Source organism: Malania oleifera, chromosome 7 (genome assembly GCF_029873635.1).
Source record: "Malania oleifera isolate guangnan ecotype guangnan chromosome 7, ASM2987363v1, whole genome shotgun sequence".
In the NCBI taxonomy this organism is placed as follows: Eukaryota; Viridiplantae; Streptophyta; class Magnoliopsida; order Santalales; family Ximeniaceae; genus Malania; species Malania oleifera.
The window spans coordinates 110,935,784-110,949,771 of NC_080423.1; the positions used below are offsets into that span (position 1 = coordinate 110,935,784).

A 13,988-nucleotide genomic window follows, 5' to 3' on the forward strand; every position below is an offset into this window, starting at 1 on the left:
TAAATTTTGATTTTTAATTCTTATAAATAATTTAAAATTAATAAAAAAATAACAATATAACTAAATATAATTTTATAATCTATTTATTCAGTCTATAGAAATCATAATAAAAAAAACTAAACATGCCTTTATTTAACTATGACATAAATTTAAAAGAAGATTTATCTTTTAACCGTGAAAAATGGTCAAAATGGGTTCTAAGGGTGATCAATGTCCTCTCTCTCTCTCTCTCTCTCTCTCTCTCCTTCCTCTTGGAAAACCTGCGCTTTCTTGTTGTAGTGAAGTTCACAGTGAAAGACCCGATTGGGTTGGTGCGGCAGGAGAGGGAAGGTACCTTACCAAATGAACCTTGCACATTGAATTCCCTCAGCTTTTCATCTCTTCCAACTGTGAAATGTCGTCGGTCTGCAATCTGCATAGTCGTCCGGGTTCTTCTCACTTTCAGCTCAACTGCAGCATTTCCCCTTCTCTTCTCCTCCCATCACCCCCTTTTCTTTCGGATTTGAACGCTTCAACTTCATAGAGGTTAGCTGCCGCTGCTTCTTCTTCGTTTTTTTTTTTTTTTTTTTTTTTTGTGGGTTCTTCAAGCTATCATGGTCCTTGTGGTTTCCCTTTCGGATCCAATTCATATGTGCAAAAATCACATACTGAAGAGAGACCCATTCAGGGAAATGTCTTCCGCTGCTCTTTCCCAAATATTTCAACATTAATATCCTTAGCTAAAAAATTATTGTTGTTCTTTTATTTTGCCCAAATTTGAGAGGGAACTTTTGGGGCTTCTGTTTTGTTTCATCTCAACTCTCAAAGGTCACATTTTTGTAACTATTCGTGTTAGAAAACTATTGCAATGATATGGTTTTTGTGCTCTGAGGACTGAGGGTTTATTTTTTTCTCACATTTTGTTTCAAGAAAGGATAGTAGTAATCATAATAGTATTATGACAATAATAGTAACAACAAGAACACCCACCAACACTTTCAAGCTCAAAGTATCATATGATGTGCTGGAAACTATAAACAAATAAATAGATGAAACTGCAGTGTGTATCAGTATTCACAAAATAGGAAATTAGAACCAAGCAAAAAGCCAAAAAATTCTTCGCTTGATTTAACGCATCTTAAAATGTCTTCAACCTCAATTGACTTTATAGAACTAAATAAAGTCTGCAGCAACAGTTGGGAGTCTGCTTGTTTGAATATCCTGGTTGATTTTGGAGGACAGGGTTATCTATTGAAGATCAAAGTGAAATGAGAGCTTATTTATTTATTTATTTATTTTTATTTGGCCAGAAGCTAACAGAGAACTGAGATGAATTACAAGAAATCAGAAGCTCTTTGGGAAAAGGGCATTGCTGAAAAGATGATTATCAGCAATGATTATGTAGGTGCGAGGGACAGGTTACTTAAAGCCCAGCAGCTTTACCCACAGCTTGATCACGTTGGTCCAATGCTCTTGGTATGTGAGATACTATCCGCTTCCCTAAACAAGTTACGAGGCTACAAGATCGATCACTACTGGGTTCTTCAGCTAGTACCCTCATCCACATTCCTTGAGGTTAACTGTCGATACCAGAAACTTCTTACCTTGCTGCTACCCCTCAAGAAAAAATTCCCTGGCACTGAATTGGCTTTAAAACTCTTACATGATGCATTCTCTGTGCTTTCAGACCAAAAAAAACGATTGGCATTTGATTCAAAGCGGAAGACTAGCTGGGAAGCTTATAAATCAGTGAACATTCGAGCATTCTGTCACAATATCCCGAATCAAGCAGCAATTGCTGTTCAAAGTTCTTCTTCTTCGAGTCAACCTCTGGATGGAAAGAAAAGACGTTTAGCAACAAAAGACTCTCCGGGGACTGTTGGAGAATTGAGACCCTCACCGCCAGCTACAGTTGAAGATCCAAGTTGCTCTTCTTCTGCTGTGAATTCCAAAGGGAGTGTGGAAGCGCATGGTGATATCCTTGCAGACAGTGTGAGTTTGCTAAAAGAGCAGCGTCCAATTGGTTCAGCTGGAAATTTATGTTCATCTTCAAGAGCAGTGGCTTGGAAGAAAATTGATCAAGATTTTTATGACTTCGAAATCAATAGAAAAGCTGAATTTTTGCAAGCTGGGCAGATCTGGGCTGTTCACTACTGGTCAAATGCACCTCAAAATCGTCGGTATGCACAAATCATCAGTTTTGAATCTGAAGCTTGTGTTGCATGGTTGAAACCGATTCCAGTTACTTCAGGAGAGAGAAAATGGTGTGATATGGGCTTGCCTGTTGCTTGTGGTTCCTTCTATCTTGATTCAGAAATAAGTGAGTGGTTGAGCTGGCCTTCAGTTTTCTCTCATAATTGCTCATGGATTTGTGGGGTGACAGAGGAACAGGTGGAGATTTACCCAAAGAGAGGTGAGGTTTGGGCACTATACAAGGACTGGGACATTGATGAATGGGCCTTTAACCCTCAAACTGTCGAAGGATGCAAATTTCTGATTGTTGAGATCCTATCAGACTTCTCAAAATATGTGGGTGCAGATTGTGCATGTTTGGTGAAGGTGGATGGTTTCATGAGCATATTTCAAAGACAAACAGAGGACGGGCGTGCAGTCACTCTTCATATCCACCCAGACAATTTGTTCATGTTTTCTCACAATGTCCCAGCATACAGGTTTGCTGTTGGAGAAATTGATAATGTGGCTGAGGGCGCTTTTGAGCTTGACCAGTTGGCCGTGCCTCATGATACTATACAGTGTATGGATTCCCAAACGGTACTAAAGGAGGACATATCAACCTCTTTGCCTAGTTTTAGTTGCTCTGTTGAACGTGTTCCTTCTGTGCAACCATGCTTGGAAAGTGAGCCTTCAAAGCCTAAACAGTTACGGAATGATTTTTCCATAGGTCAGGTATGGGCTGTATACTCTGGAAATTCTCTGATGCCTCGGCAATATGCCCGGATAAATAGTGTGGTTTCAGAGAGACAAGTAGGTGTTACATTCTTAGAACCTCAACCTATTCTTGATTGTGAAATCAATTGGAAGAAGGAAAATATCCCTTTCGTGTGTGGAATATTTAAGGTTGGTGGAATTGATGTTAACCTGGACATATCACAATTTTCTCATTCAGTAAAATTTCAAAAGAGTGCAACTAATCCTTTGTACCGGATCTTTCCAATGAAAGGGGAGATATGGGCTATTTATAGGGATTGGCATAACAAGTGGAAGCATTCTGACTATGAAAACTGCCAATGCCAAGTCGTCGAAGTTCTTTCAGCATTGCTGGAAGATAATTCTGTGGCTGTTGCCAAGCTGGTGGAGGTGAAGGGTTGTGGTACGTTCTTTTACAGGCAACAATGTGATGGGTTCGAACTTGCTCGGACAGTTTCAAGAGAAGAGATGCTTAGCTTCTCTCATCAAATTCCAGCTTTCAGAGTTCCAGGAATTGGGAAATATGGAATCCCAGAATGCTCTTGGCATTTGGAACCAAAGGCCCTCCCTCTTTCCAAAGGAACCTAATTCCAGTATAAACTCAAATGCCAATGCACTTTGTTATGTCCACTGTATCTCAATTTTTCTGTCCTCTTTGACTCATTGCTGAGCTATGATTTTTGTTGCACAATATCGTATTAACGCGAGACAGCTTTTTCTTCATCATCCCCTTTTCCTCCTTCATATAGGCTATTCAGAGAAAGCAGCCATAGTGTTGTAACGGTAAATCACCTGTTAGGTACTTGGAAGATTGGAATGGAGAGTGCATTGGAACATCAGGGAGCTCCAGGTCTCTGCTTAATACTTTCTTGCTAGCATGACCCCGACCTATTGAAGCATTCCACGATGGCTAATTGCTTGCTTTGAAGCCACCCCACAAGTTTAATGTGGCAGAAAATGTGTAATTAGGGAGTTTTTAAGGACCCAAAGCAAATGCATTGTGGCTTTTAAAGCAGTGTATTTAACTCATGTAGACATTTTTTTCACTCAAGAATGTGCATCTGGGTTTGGCTGCAATGTTAAACAAGAAACACAATTTCGTTTGGCATATTTTCATGAGTACTTAACTAGATGTTTTGAGGAATTAGATGCCCTCTTAGAGTAGAATGTAGCTCCATCCATGAGAATGAAAAAGAAAAAAAAAAAGTAAGCTAAGTTTTGTGACAATTAAAGGGTTCTAAAAAATTCAAAATTCATGTAAGATTCTCAGGATGAATAAAGCTAGGCCATTTAAGAATTTCAACTCACTCCCAGAAAATCCTAAGATTTATTGACGACAAAAATTAATTAACATCTACGTGATGGTAGAATATGAGGAGGAAACAGGTATCTCTTTGAAAGAATAGAATTTTGTTAAGTCAGTGAAGTCGCAACAACCATCCAAATATTTGATCTCAGCAAGTACAGCAAGCATTGGGGGAGAAATTATTGCAGTCCCATGCCAACTTCTTTGTTCAATCTTTAAATTTAAATCGCACAAAAATTTTACAACTAAATTATTGTCAATCCAAACCTAGTCATCTCACAGAGAACACCAAAATTTATAAAACAGATTAAGAAATTGTAAATACAAGGCCTTAAGAGGGACCACAAAATCCCTCAAATTTTGAACATGGAGTGAAAACCAATTATATCTATGACTGCTTAAATGGTGCTCATCGCCATAACCGACTTATGAAGCCCTTCTTGTCTTTCTTCATTCTGTTATCAAGAGATGGGAACTCAACAAAATTATAGGCAAGGTCAAGAACAATTGGATTGCGTGGGATTTTTTGGAATGCTGGAGGGAAGGGTTCAATGTGTGGAGCAGCCTTTGCATTTGAATCACCAACTGCAGACTCGTACACGTCCAGTTTCTCAGTAAGGAATATATCCGGCTGTAAAAAATTTTCGAAAAAAAAAAAAAAGTCAATCAAAAGAGCATGTTACACTCACCAACATAAAAATAAAAATGCAGAAAACTTTAGTATGAATCCCAACATGGAAGTAACATGCTTCGGAAAGGCATTACCAATACTAATCAACCAAAAAATAAATAAACTATTCAATAGTTCATTCCAGTACGAGGATGCATCAATTGTAGCATTAAAGAAGCCCCCCACCTTTAATTCGGTGAAATCACTCCCTGAGTTTCTATATACAATAAAAGTGAGAATGAGGGAACAAGCAAGGTCATCAATGTAAAATCTTTTAGTTAGACAGGTGTATAATTTTGTGCTTATTGCATGTTGGGTTTTTTTTTTTTAGTCACGAATTTTATTTGATCAAATAGAGTCCAATCTGGTGAGAGTATGTTTTCTCTTTCAGCTTAACTTTCTCTTCTCCTTTATCTTGCTTTGGCCCTCGGTTCATCACACCTAAATTAACTTTCTAAATTTACCAAAATTTCCAAAACAAAATAAAAATCCTGAATTCTGACTTTATAGGTATAATTGGGTTTTAATCAGTGATAGACAATGCTTTGGGTTCAAGTACGAAGCTGTAGGGAATTGCAATTCAAATAGGAGAGCTGGAGCACCAGCTCTGGACAAACAACCTGAATATGGGGACAGGCTGGTTTGGAGGGGGATTGACATATATAAAAGAACACTTTGTTGATTCTGGAAATCAGCAGGATTGTTCTCTGCCCATGGGCAGGAACTTTGAAATTCATAAAGAGCAGAACAATGTAGTGGTGGATGAAATTCGGGATCATGAGAAAGATTATTCACCTTTACCTATTTTAATTGCTGGGGTTGAATCTGATATATTTGGAGGGGTAGCTGAAGGGAGAGGGTGTGTGTTGGAACAGAGTGGGGATTAATATTTAATACTAAGTTACAAAGTTGCTGGTTCTCATAAAACTGGGCAGCAAAGTATTGATTTAATGCAGACTTCTACAGGAAGAGTCTTGTGGCTGAGGGGAATTGGTGATTTTTAGAGCCTCTATGGGACAGGAGGGGCAACGGTTGTTAAAGAGATTGGGTTGTAAGTTAGTGAGTCCTCTAGGTTAAGATTTGAAGGTTGTTGACTAGTGTTGCTAGTAATTCAATGATTTGAGAGGTTTTTTTTTTTTTTTTGTATGTTCTTTTAGATGTTAAGGGATCATGTGGAACCACTTATGCAAAAGTGATTTTTAGAAAAAATGCTGAATTTAATAAGTGCTGAATTGGAAAAATACTGAAAGTTATAAATGATGTTTGGTTGTATTTAAAATAAGTGTCATTTGGATACTTACTTTTATTATAGGGTACTATATGATTAATTTTAAATATATTTAAAATTACAAATATTAATATTTTTAATTAAAGTTTCCATTAATAATTATTTTAACTATATAAATTAAAATTTAAATATTTTTCATTAAAGAATAATATAAGATTTTTATTTTTAATTAACAATAATGTTGTTATTAATGTATATTTATAACATATTACTATCATATTAAATTCTGATAAAGAAATAAAACTAATTAAATTCAAAATTTCAATTTATTTAATGTTAATTTAAATTAATAAATAATTCTTGTTCAATCCACAATTGAATTATAATAACTAATATGTCATAATACATAGTTATTTTTAATCATATTAAAATAAAATAAAAAATATTTTATAATTAAAAATGTAAATGTTTTTTATATTAATTTTCTAATTAAAATTTAATTATTTCTATTAACTAAAATAATATAATATTATTTATTAATTAACAATAATCTTATTATTAACGTATATTTTTAAAACATATGATTATCACATTAATTTATGTTAAAAATAGTACTAATAACTAAATTAAAAAAAATTAGTTTATTTAATATTAATTTAAATTTATGGATCATTCTTTTTATTCATTTCAGAATTTGATTATATTTTATTAATAATTAATAGCTCATAATGCACAATAAAATAATATACAGTTATTTTTTAATTAATAATTATGTTAACTGTTATTTTTAATCATATTTAAATATTTTTATCAATTAAAATATTATAATAATATTATTTTTTGATTAACAATAATCATGTTCTTAATTTATATTTATAATATATGATTATCATATTAAATTATATTAAAATAACATTATTAATTAAATTAGTATTTTTAATTTTTATTACTACTTGAATTAATAGATGGTTCTTCTTCTTCATTCTAGAATTAAATTATGTTTCATTAATAATTAATATATTATAATACATAATAAAATAGTATATGATTATCTTCTATGTAGTTTTTAAATTATAAAATAGCCACTAAATTTTCTTATATTTACAAATTTGACCTTACTTACGGACAGTGCTACTTATAAGTGGCAAAAAAGCTATCTTCTATTGTTTCTAAAAAATTTACTTAAATAGTTCTCAAAAAAGTGGTTACGGAAAAGCACTTTACAAAGTGTTTATTATAGTACAAGTCAAACACTATTTTTTTAAAAGTGCTTATTTTAAGTGAAAAGTGATATAAGCAATTTTTTTAGGTGCTCGCAAACAGGGACTAAGGATCAAGGTTAAAAAGGCAGTTCACTTCAGTTTATGGACCTGAGAAGGCATTTGAGGAAGATGGAATTAGAGCAGTGTTTGTGATGGAAAGAGATAAAACCTCTGGGCCAGATGGGCTTTTCTAAGGTTTGTTGGGACTTTTTTTTCTTTTTTTTAATAAATAATAATGGTGGATAAAAGTGTTAACTCATATTTTATTACCCTCGGTCCTGCAAAAGACTGTTCAAAAATCTTGACCAAAGTTCTATCTGAGAGGTTTGCTGGTGTTGGGATGGAAACTATTTCTCATAATCAGATTGTTTTTATTGGTCATTGTCAGATTTTAGATGCAGTTTCAGTAGCAAATGTCATTGTGGACGATAGTTTTAGATGTTAGGAGGAGGAGAAAGGTAGTGTTGATTCTTTTGAAATTTGATTTGAAAAATGTTATGAAGTTATGATCATGTAGCTGGGGTTTTTTGGATAAACTTTGGGATAGAAAGGGATTTGGGATGGAGTAGAGGAAGTGTACTAGAGGGTGCAATGGTCCATCTCTAGTTTTCTTGGTTTTAGAGAATGAAGAGGCCAAGTCATGGTTTCAATTAGAATGGTTGAGAGAGGAATCGGGTTTTGATATAAAGGATTAAGGTGGGTCATGAGGATTTGTCCATCTCAAATTTACAACTTGCAGCATTTTCTCCCATACCAACAAAAACGACAGCTTCTTACCTGAGAAAATATGCGTGTTTCATTCCATCCACAGGCCCCAAAATACTGCAAATATGGCACAATTCCGTAATGCTTTATCTTCCTTTTTCCAACCAGAACCGATAAAATGAATTGCCAAAAACTCCTTCACTGTCTCTGGACAAACCCAACATTCCTCAACATAATTAAATAGCTTGTTCCAAATCCTCCAGGCACTGGATCAATTTTTCCAAGAGTAGCATTGTGGGAATTGTTATTGAATAGAGTACTCTTCCTTTTCTTCTTGCTAATATAGCAGTTGTGGTGTTTTTTTTCCCCATTACTTGGGGTGTTCCCCTAGGTAGTAATCCTACAGCTGCTTTTGGGGATCTAGCTTATGAGAGAGATTTTAAGAGGTTAGATAGATGCATAGCAGTTTTCTTTACTTTAGGTCATATTACTACCATTCAGGCTTGTCTCTCTTCTATTCCATTGTATTGTATGTCTGACTGTACCTGTTTAAGATTCTTGCGAGGGTGGCATGAGAGTAGAGACTGATGAGGGATTTTTTATGGTCCTGTGATGGTTAGAGAGTCTGATCATCACATAGGTTGGGGGATAGTGCACAGATTGGGGGATAGTGCACAGATCTAAGCAGGAGGGGATTTGGGTCTAGGTGATTTCGCGTCCAAAACATTTCCTTGATAGGGTAGTCATTATGCCATTTTCCTTTATAGTTAACTCTTTTTGCATAAAATAATTTGAGGTTTGGGTTCCATTGGAAGCTAAATGGAGTTAAAATTCTTATGTGAATCCTTGAAAATTTTCTTCATAGCTTTATAATTTTTTTTTCTCCATCGCTGGTGGTAATGGGGAGAGGATTTGATTTTGGGAAGATCACTAGAATTGGGAGGCTTGTTTGGCTCAAGTGCATCCGTCTTTTCTCTATCTTTCATGATACTCTGATTTCTCTGCAATAATGGGAATTTTAGTTTTTGGGAAACTTGACTGACAGAGAGATGAATGATCTTGTCTTTTGTTGAATGTGCTTGATTTGTTTTCTTGTCAGTTCGTCTTCACTTGATTCATGCTCCTAATTCCAATCCTTTTTAAAGCTAAAGTTCCTTAAATAGTAAAGGCTTTTACTTAGACACTGATATTTAATAAAACCAATACTACTGATTTGCTTCAGAAGAAAAAGACCAAGTAAGGCTCTGTCATCACCAGATGTATGTGTTCTTTGTTTTAGGAGTGAGGAGACATGTTCATTTTCTCACATTGTCCTTTTGCATGGATTATTTGGTGTAACTTGTGCAGAGTTCTTGGTGAGAATTGAGTTTTTCTATCACAATCCCACATCAGACATATATTAGGGAGGTCTTGTCCATGTACAAATGATTTAGGCTTTGAGGCACCTTTAAAGAGCAAAACCGTGAGGCCCATGGGCTAGAGCAAACAATAGCTCAATGCTATCGGGCCAAGACCATTACATTTGGTATCAAAGCCACACTAGGGTACTCTCATGTGGGTGGGTCCTACACAAAGATGTAAGTCCCACAAAGTTGTGGGCCACTCGGATGAGGGCATCAAAGATCAAAACAGAGAGCAAATCACAATCCCACATTAGGCAAGTACTAGGGAGATCACGGCCATATTCGGATGACTTGGGCTTCAACCTTAAAAGGTGCCTTATATGGATCAAAATTGTAAGGCCCATGGGCCACAGCACAGGTATTACGTTTGGATGCTTTGTGTTGTTAATTTTAGAGGTTTGGATGGAAGGAGAGGAACTCCACCTCTGATGCACTTAATGTCTTTATCATTTCACACACAGCCAGTCCCAAGCCTAAGTAAAGGAGGGTTGCATTAGGTAGCTAATAACCAGCATAAAATTTTTCAAATCACTATTACATGAATCCTTATTGAATATTGTTAGGGCATCCCCTACGAGCGACTTATTGCACTTGTACCACCCGGATGTACTGAAAGTGGGCAAGGGAGGGCTACGTTGTCGCCCCGAAACGACATGCCGTGTCGGCGTCTAGATACAATGTCAAATATGCAAGTGTTCTTGCATCATTCTGGACGTGGGCAGGTAAAGAAGTTAGTTCAAGAGATTAGGATTAGATTAGCAACTTGGAATATAGGGAGTCCAGTGTTTTAAAAGGTGTTCTTGAGGCGCGCCTCTTGATGCATTTTGGGCCTAAAACGCCCTAAGGAGTTAGTAGAAATGCGTAATTCCTAAAAGGTGTACGCTTCAAGTGTAAAGTTTCGCCTTTTTACGCCTTAAATGCCAAGGTGTACGCCTTTCGAGACTCTTTGTTTATAACATATATTAAACAGGGCAAAACCCCGAATGCATCGAAAGCCCTATCCTCCCTCTCTCCCACAAAGCTTCCTTTGTTTTTCTCCCTCGAAGAAGCCTCCAACGAGTCTTCTCCTAGATGATAGCCTCTACTCTCTCTCCGACGATTCCTTCAGCACCTCCTCTCTCCAAAGACTCGACAGCTGCTTCCAACGATTCCTCCAAACTTCTCGTCTCTCTTCGACGAGTCGATGTTCCCTTCAAAACTCTAATCTACATCTGACGAATCCTTCTGATGTATTTTTTCCCTTCAACGAACCCTTCGGAGCTGTCGTCTCTTTGCAGTCTCTCGCCTCTCTCCGCGGCACTCTCACCCTCTTGTAATCTCTGCAACTATGTTGGCTGCAACTAGCTTGTAGAAATTAGACTCTTGAGACATTTTTAATTTGGCTTTTTCTTATGGCTCATACTTATTTTTTTTAATATATATTGCTTGTGTTTGTTAGTTAAAAGTTAAAACTTAAAATTGGCCTATATGATATTAAAAAATTATTTTTTTATATTTTTCTCTATTATTTTAAAATTTTTCACATTTTTTTATTATATATAAATTGATTTTATTTATTAATTATTTTAAAAAATATAGTCCCAAAATGCTTACGCCTCAAGGCTTACGCCTCGCCACGTGGAGGGTAAAACGCCTCGCCTTACACCTTCGCCTTTTAAAACACTAATAAAGACACTTACGAGTAAAAGCATGGAAATTATGGACACAATGATTAGAAGAAAAATTAATATAATCTGCTTTCAAGAAACTAAGTGGGTTGGGGGAGAAAGTTAAAGAAATTGATAAACCAAGATTTAAACTTTGGTATAATGGAAAAGAAAAACATAAGAATGGGGTAAGAATTATTGTAGACAAAAACTTAAAAGATAGCGTTATAGATGTAAATTGAGTAGGGGATAGAATTAAAATCAAAATGATCTTAGGCCAAGCGATAATAAATATCATTAGTGTTTATGCTCCTCAAATAGGCTTAACAAAAAAATCTTAAGAGCCAATTTTGGGAAGATATGGATAGTATTATACAAGGCATATCAGGGACTCGGAAAATTTCCATAGGAGGAGATTTGAATGGATATGTTGGAAGGGATAATAAAGGTTATGAGAGGATACATGGAGGATATGGATAATGGAGACAAAAATAAGCCAGAGGAGATGATCTTAAACTTCGCTATGTCATATGATTTTATTATAGTGAATACTTGCTTTAAAAAGAGAGAACACTTAATAACCTTTAAAAGTGGACAAAATAAAAGTTAAATAGTCCTTCTTCACTAGCAGGGTAGATCATTTATCATGCAAGGATTGTAAAGTTATTCCAGGTGAAAGCTTAAGCACACAACATAGAGTCCTAGTGTTAGATATATGTATTAAGAAATGAAAAAGAAAAGATAAAATAAACCAAGGTAAGAGGACTAGGTGGTGGAACCTAATGAGAGAAAATATAATAAAATTTAAATATAAAACAATCAAAGATGGTGATTGGACGATAGATTATGGGATAGATACAAATATTCTTTGGAGTAGGATAGTTAGCTCTATTAAAAAATAGCAAAAAAGATTTTAGATGAATCAAGTGAAAGATTCTCAAGTAGTAAGAAAGTTGGTGATGGCATAAAGATGTCCAAAAAGCCGTAAAAACAAGAAAAATAAAAAATGTGATATAAAAAGTGGTAAAAATGTAGAAACATGGATAACTTTGAAAAGCATAAATAGGCGTGAAAGGATGCAAAAAAGGTCATTAGTGAAGCTAAACATAGATCATTTAATAATTTGTATGATAAATTAGATACAAAAAAAGGGGAAAGAGAAGTATTTAAACTTGCTAGAACAAGAGAAAGAAAGAGTAAGAACTTAGGTAATGTAAAATGTATAAAAAGTGAGGATAATATTGTTTTGGTATTAGAGTTAACGAAATTAAGTTGGCACTAAAAAAGATGAAAAATTGAAAAGCTATGGGACCGGATAACATCCCAATGCAAAAATGTAGAAACACGGAAAACTTTGAAAAGCATAAAGAGGCGTGAAATGATGCAAAAAAGGCCATTAGTGAAACTAAACATAGATCATTTAATAATTTGTACGATAAATTAGATACAAAAGAAGGGGAAAGAGATGTATTTAAACTTGCTAGAGCAAGAGAAAGAAAGAGTAAGAACTTAGGTAATGTAAAATGTATAAAAGGTGAGGATAATATTGTTTTGGTATTAGAGTTAACGAAATTAAGTTGGCACTAAAAAAAATGAAAAATGGAAAAGTTATGGGACCGGATAACATCCCAATTGAAGTTTGGAAATACTTAGGTGATAATGATATTATATGGTTAACTAATTTATTTAACACAATTATAAAAACTAAGACAATTCCAAATGAATGGAGGAAAAAAACCTTTAATACCTATATACAAAAATATAAGAGATATTCAAAATTGCAAGAACTATCGTGGAATTAAACTTATGAGTCATGCAATGAAGGTGTGGGAAAGGGTAGTTGAACAAAGATTAAGGCTAGAAACGAAGGTCTCAGAAAATCAATTTGATCTTATGCCCGGGACATCATACTACAAAAGCTATAAATCTGTTGAGAAGATTAATGGAAAAGTTTAGGGAAAAGAAGAGAGACTTGTAAATGGTATTTATTAACTTAGAGAAAACATATGGTGGGTTTTAGAAAAAAATGGTGTATGTAGTAAGTATACTTATGTCATTAAGGATATATACGACGGAGTAATGACAAGTATAAGGACAATAAATGGAGAGACCACACCAATCACCATAGGTGTACATCAAGGATATGCTTTGAGCCCTTATCTTTTCGCTTTAGTGATAAATCAACTGACTAAGAGTATCCAAAATAAGGTTCCATGGTGTATGTTGTTTTCAGATAATATTGTATTGATTGATGAAACTAGAGGCAGAGTAGAGACAAAGCTAAAATCATAGAGAGAAGCTTTGGAATCTAGAGACTTTAGGATAAGTAGAAATAAGACAGGATATATGAAATGTAATTTCAATAATAGTAGGAGGAATATTGGAGAGAAAGTTAAACTTAATGATGAAGAAATAAATAACACTTGTAGATTTCGATATCTAGGATCTATTATGCAGGCTGAAGGAGAAACTGAAGAGGATATAATGCATAGAGTGAAAGCAGATTGGGTAAAATGTAGAAGTGCTTTAAGTGTGCTTTGTGATCGTAGAATACCCTTAAAATTAAAAGGGAAGTTTTATAGGATGGCTATAAGATCAGCTATATGGATCAGAATGTTGGGCAACGAAAAAACATAATATCGAAAAAATAAAAATTGACGAGATGAGAATGCTTAGATGGATGAGTGGTTTAACACTACAAGATAAATTAAGAAATGAATATATTCGCGGTAATTTAGGTGTAACTTTTATAGAAGATAAGATAAAGGAGGGATAACTCAGATGGTTTGGGCACTTGCAATGAAGGCCACATAGTGCGCCAATGAGAAAGAGTGAGTTAGTTACTATGAGAGGCAGTGGAA

The 13,988-nt window shown here is 34.9% G+C and overlaps 2 protein-coding genes across 2 annotated transcripts in view; one reads left to right on the forward strand and one right to left on the reverse strand.

The window, feature by feature from the left end:
- Positions 1–215: 215 nt before the first annotated feature.
- Positions 216–3,627, forward strand: LOC131159799 (uncharacterized). The gene is made up of 2 exons (XM_058114970.1): positions 216–525; positions 1,290–3,627. The coding sequence occupies exon 2, from the start codon at positions 1,309–1,311 to the stop codon at positions 3,493–3,495; it is 2,187 nt and encodes a 728-aa protein (XP_057970953.1). The 5' UTR covers positions 216–525; positions 1,290–1,308; the 3' UTR covers positions 3,496–3,627.
- A 753-nt stretch (positions 3,628–4,380) lies between these two features.
- Positions 4,381–13,988, reverse strand: part of LOC131160023 (uncharacterized) — a 38,553-nt gene continuing 28,945 nt past the window's right edge. The window contains exon 13 of the mRNA XM_058115308.1: positions 4,381–4,844. Within this exon, the coding sequence (XP_057971291.1) occupies positions 4,623–4,844 (222 nt within the window). The 3' untranslated portion in view covers positions 4,381–4,622. The remainder of the gene's footprint in view (positions 4,845–13,988) is intronic.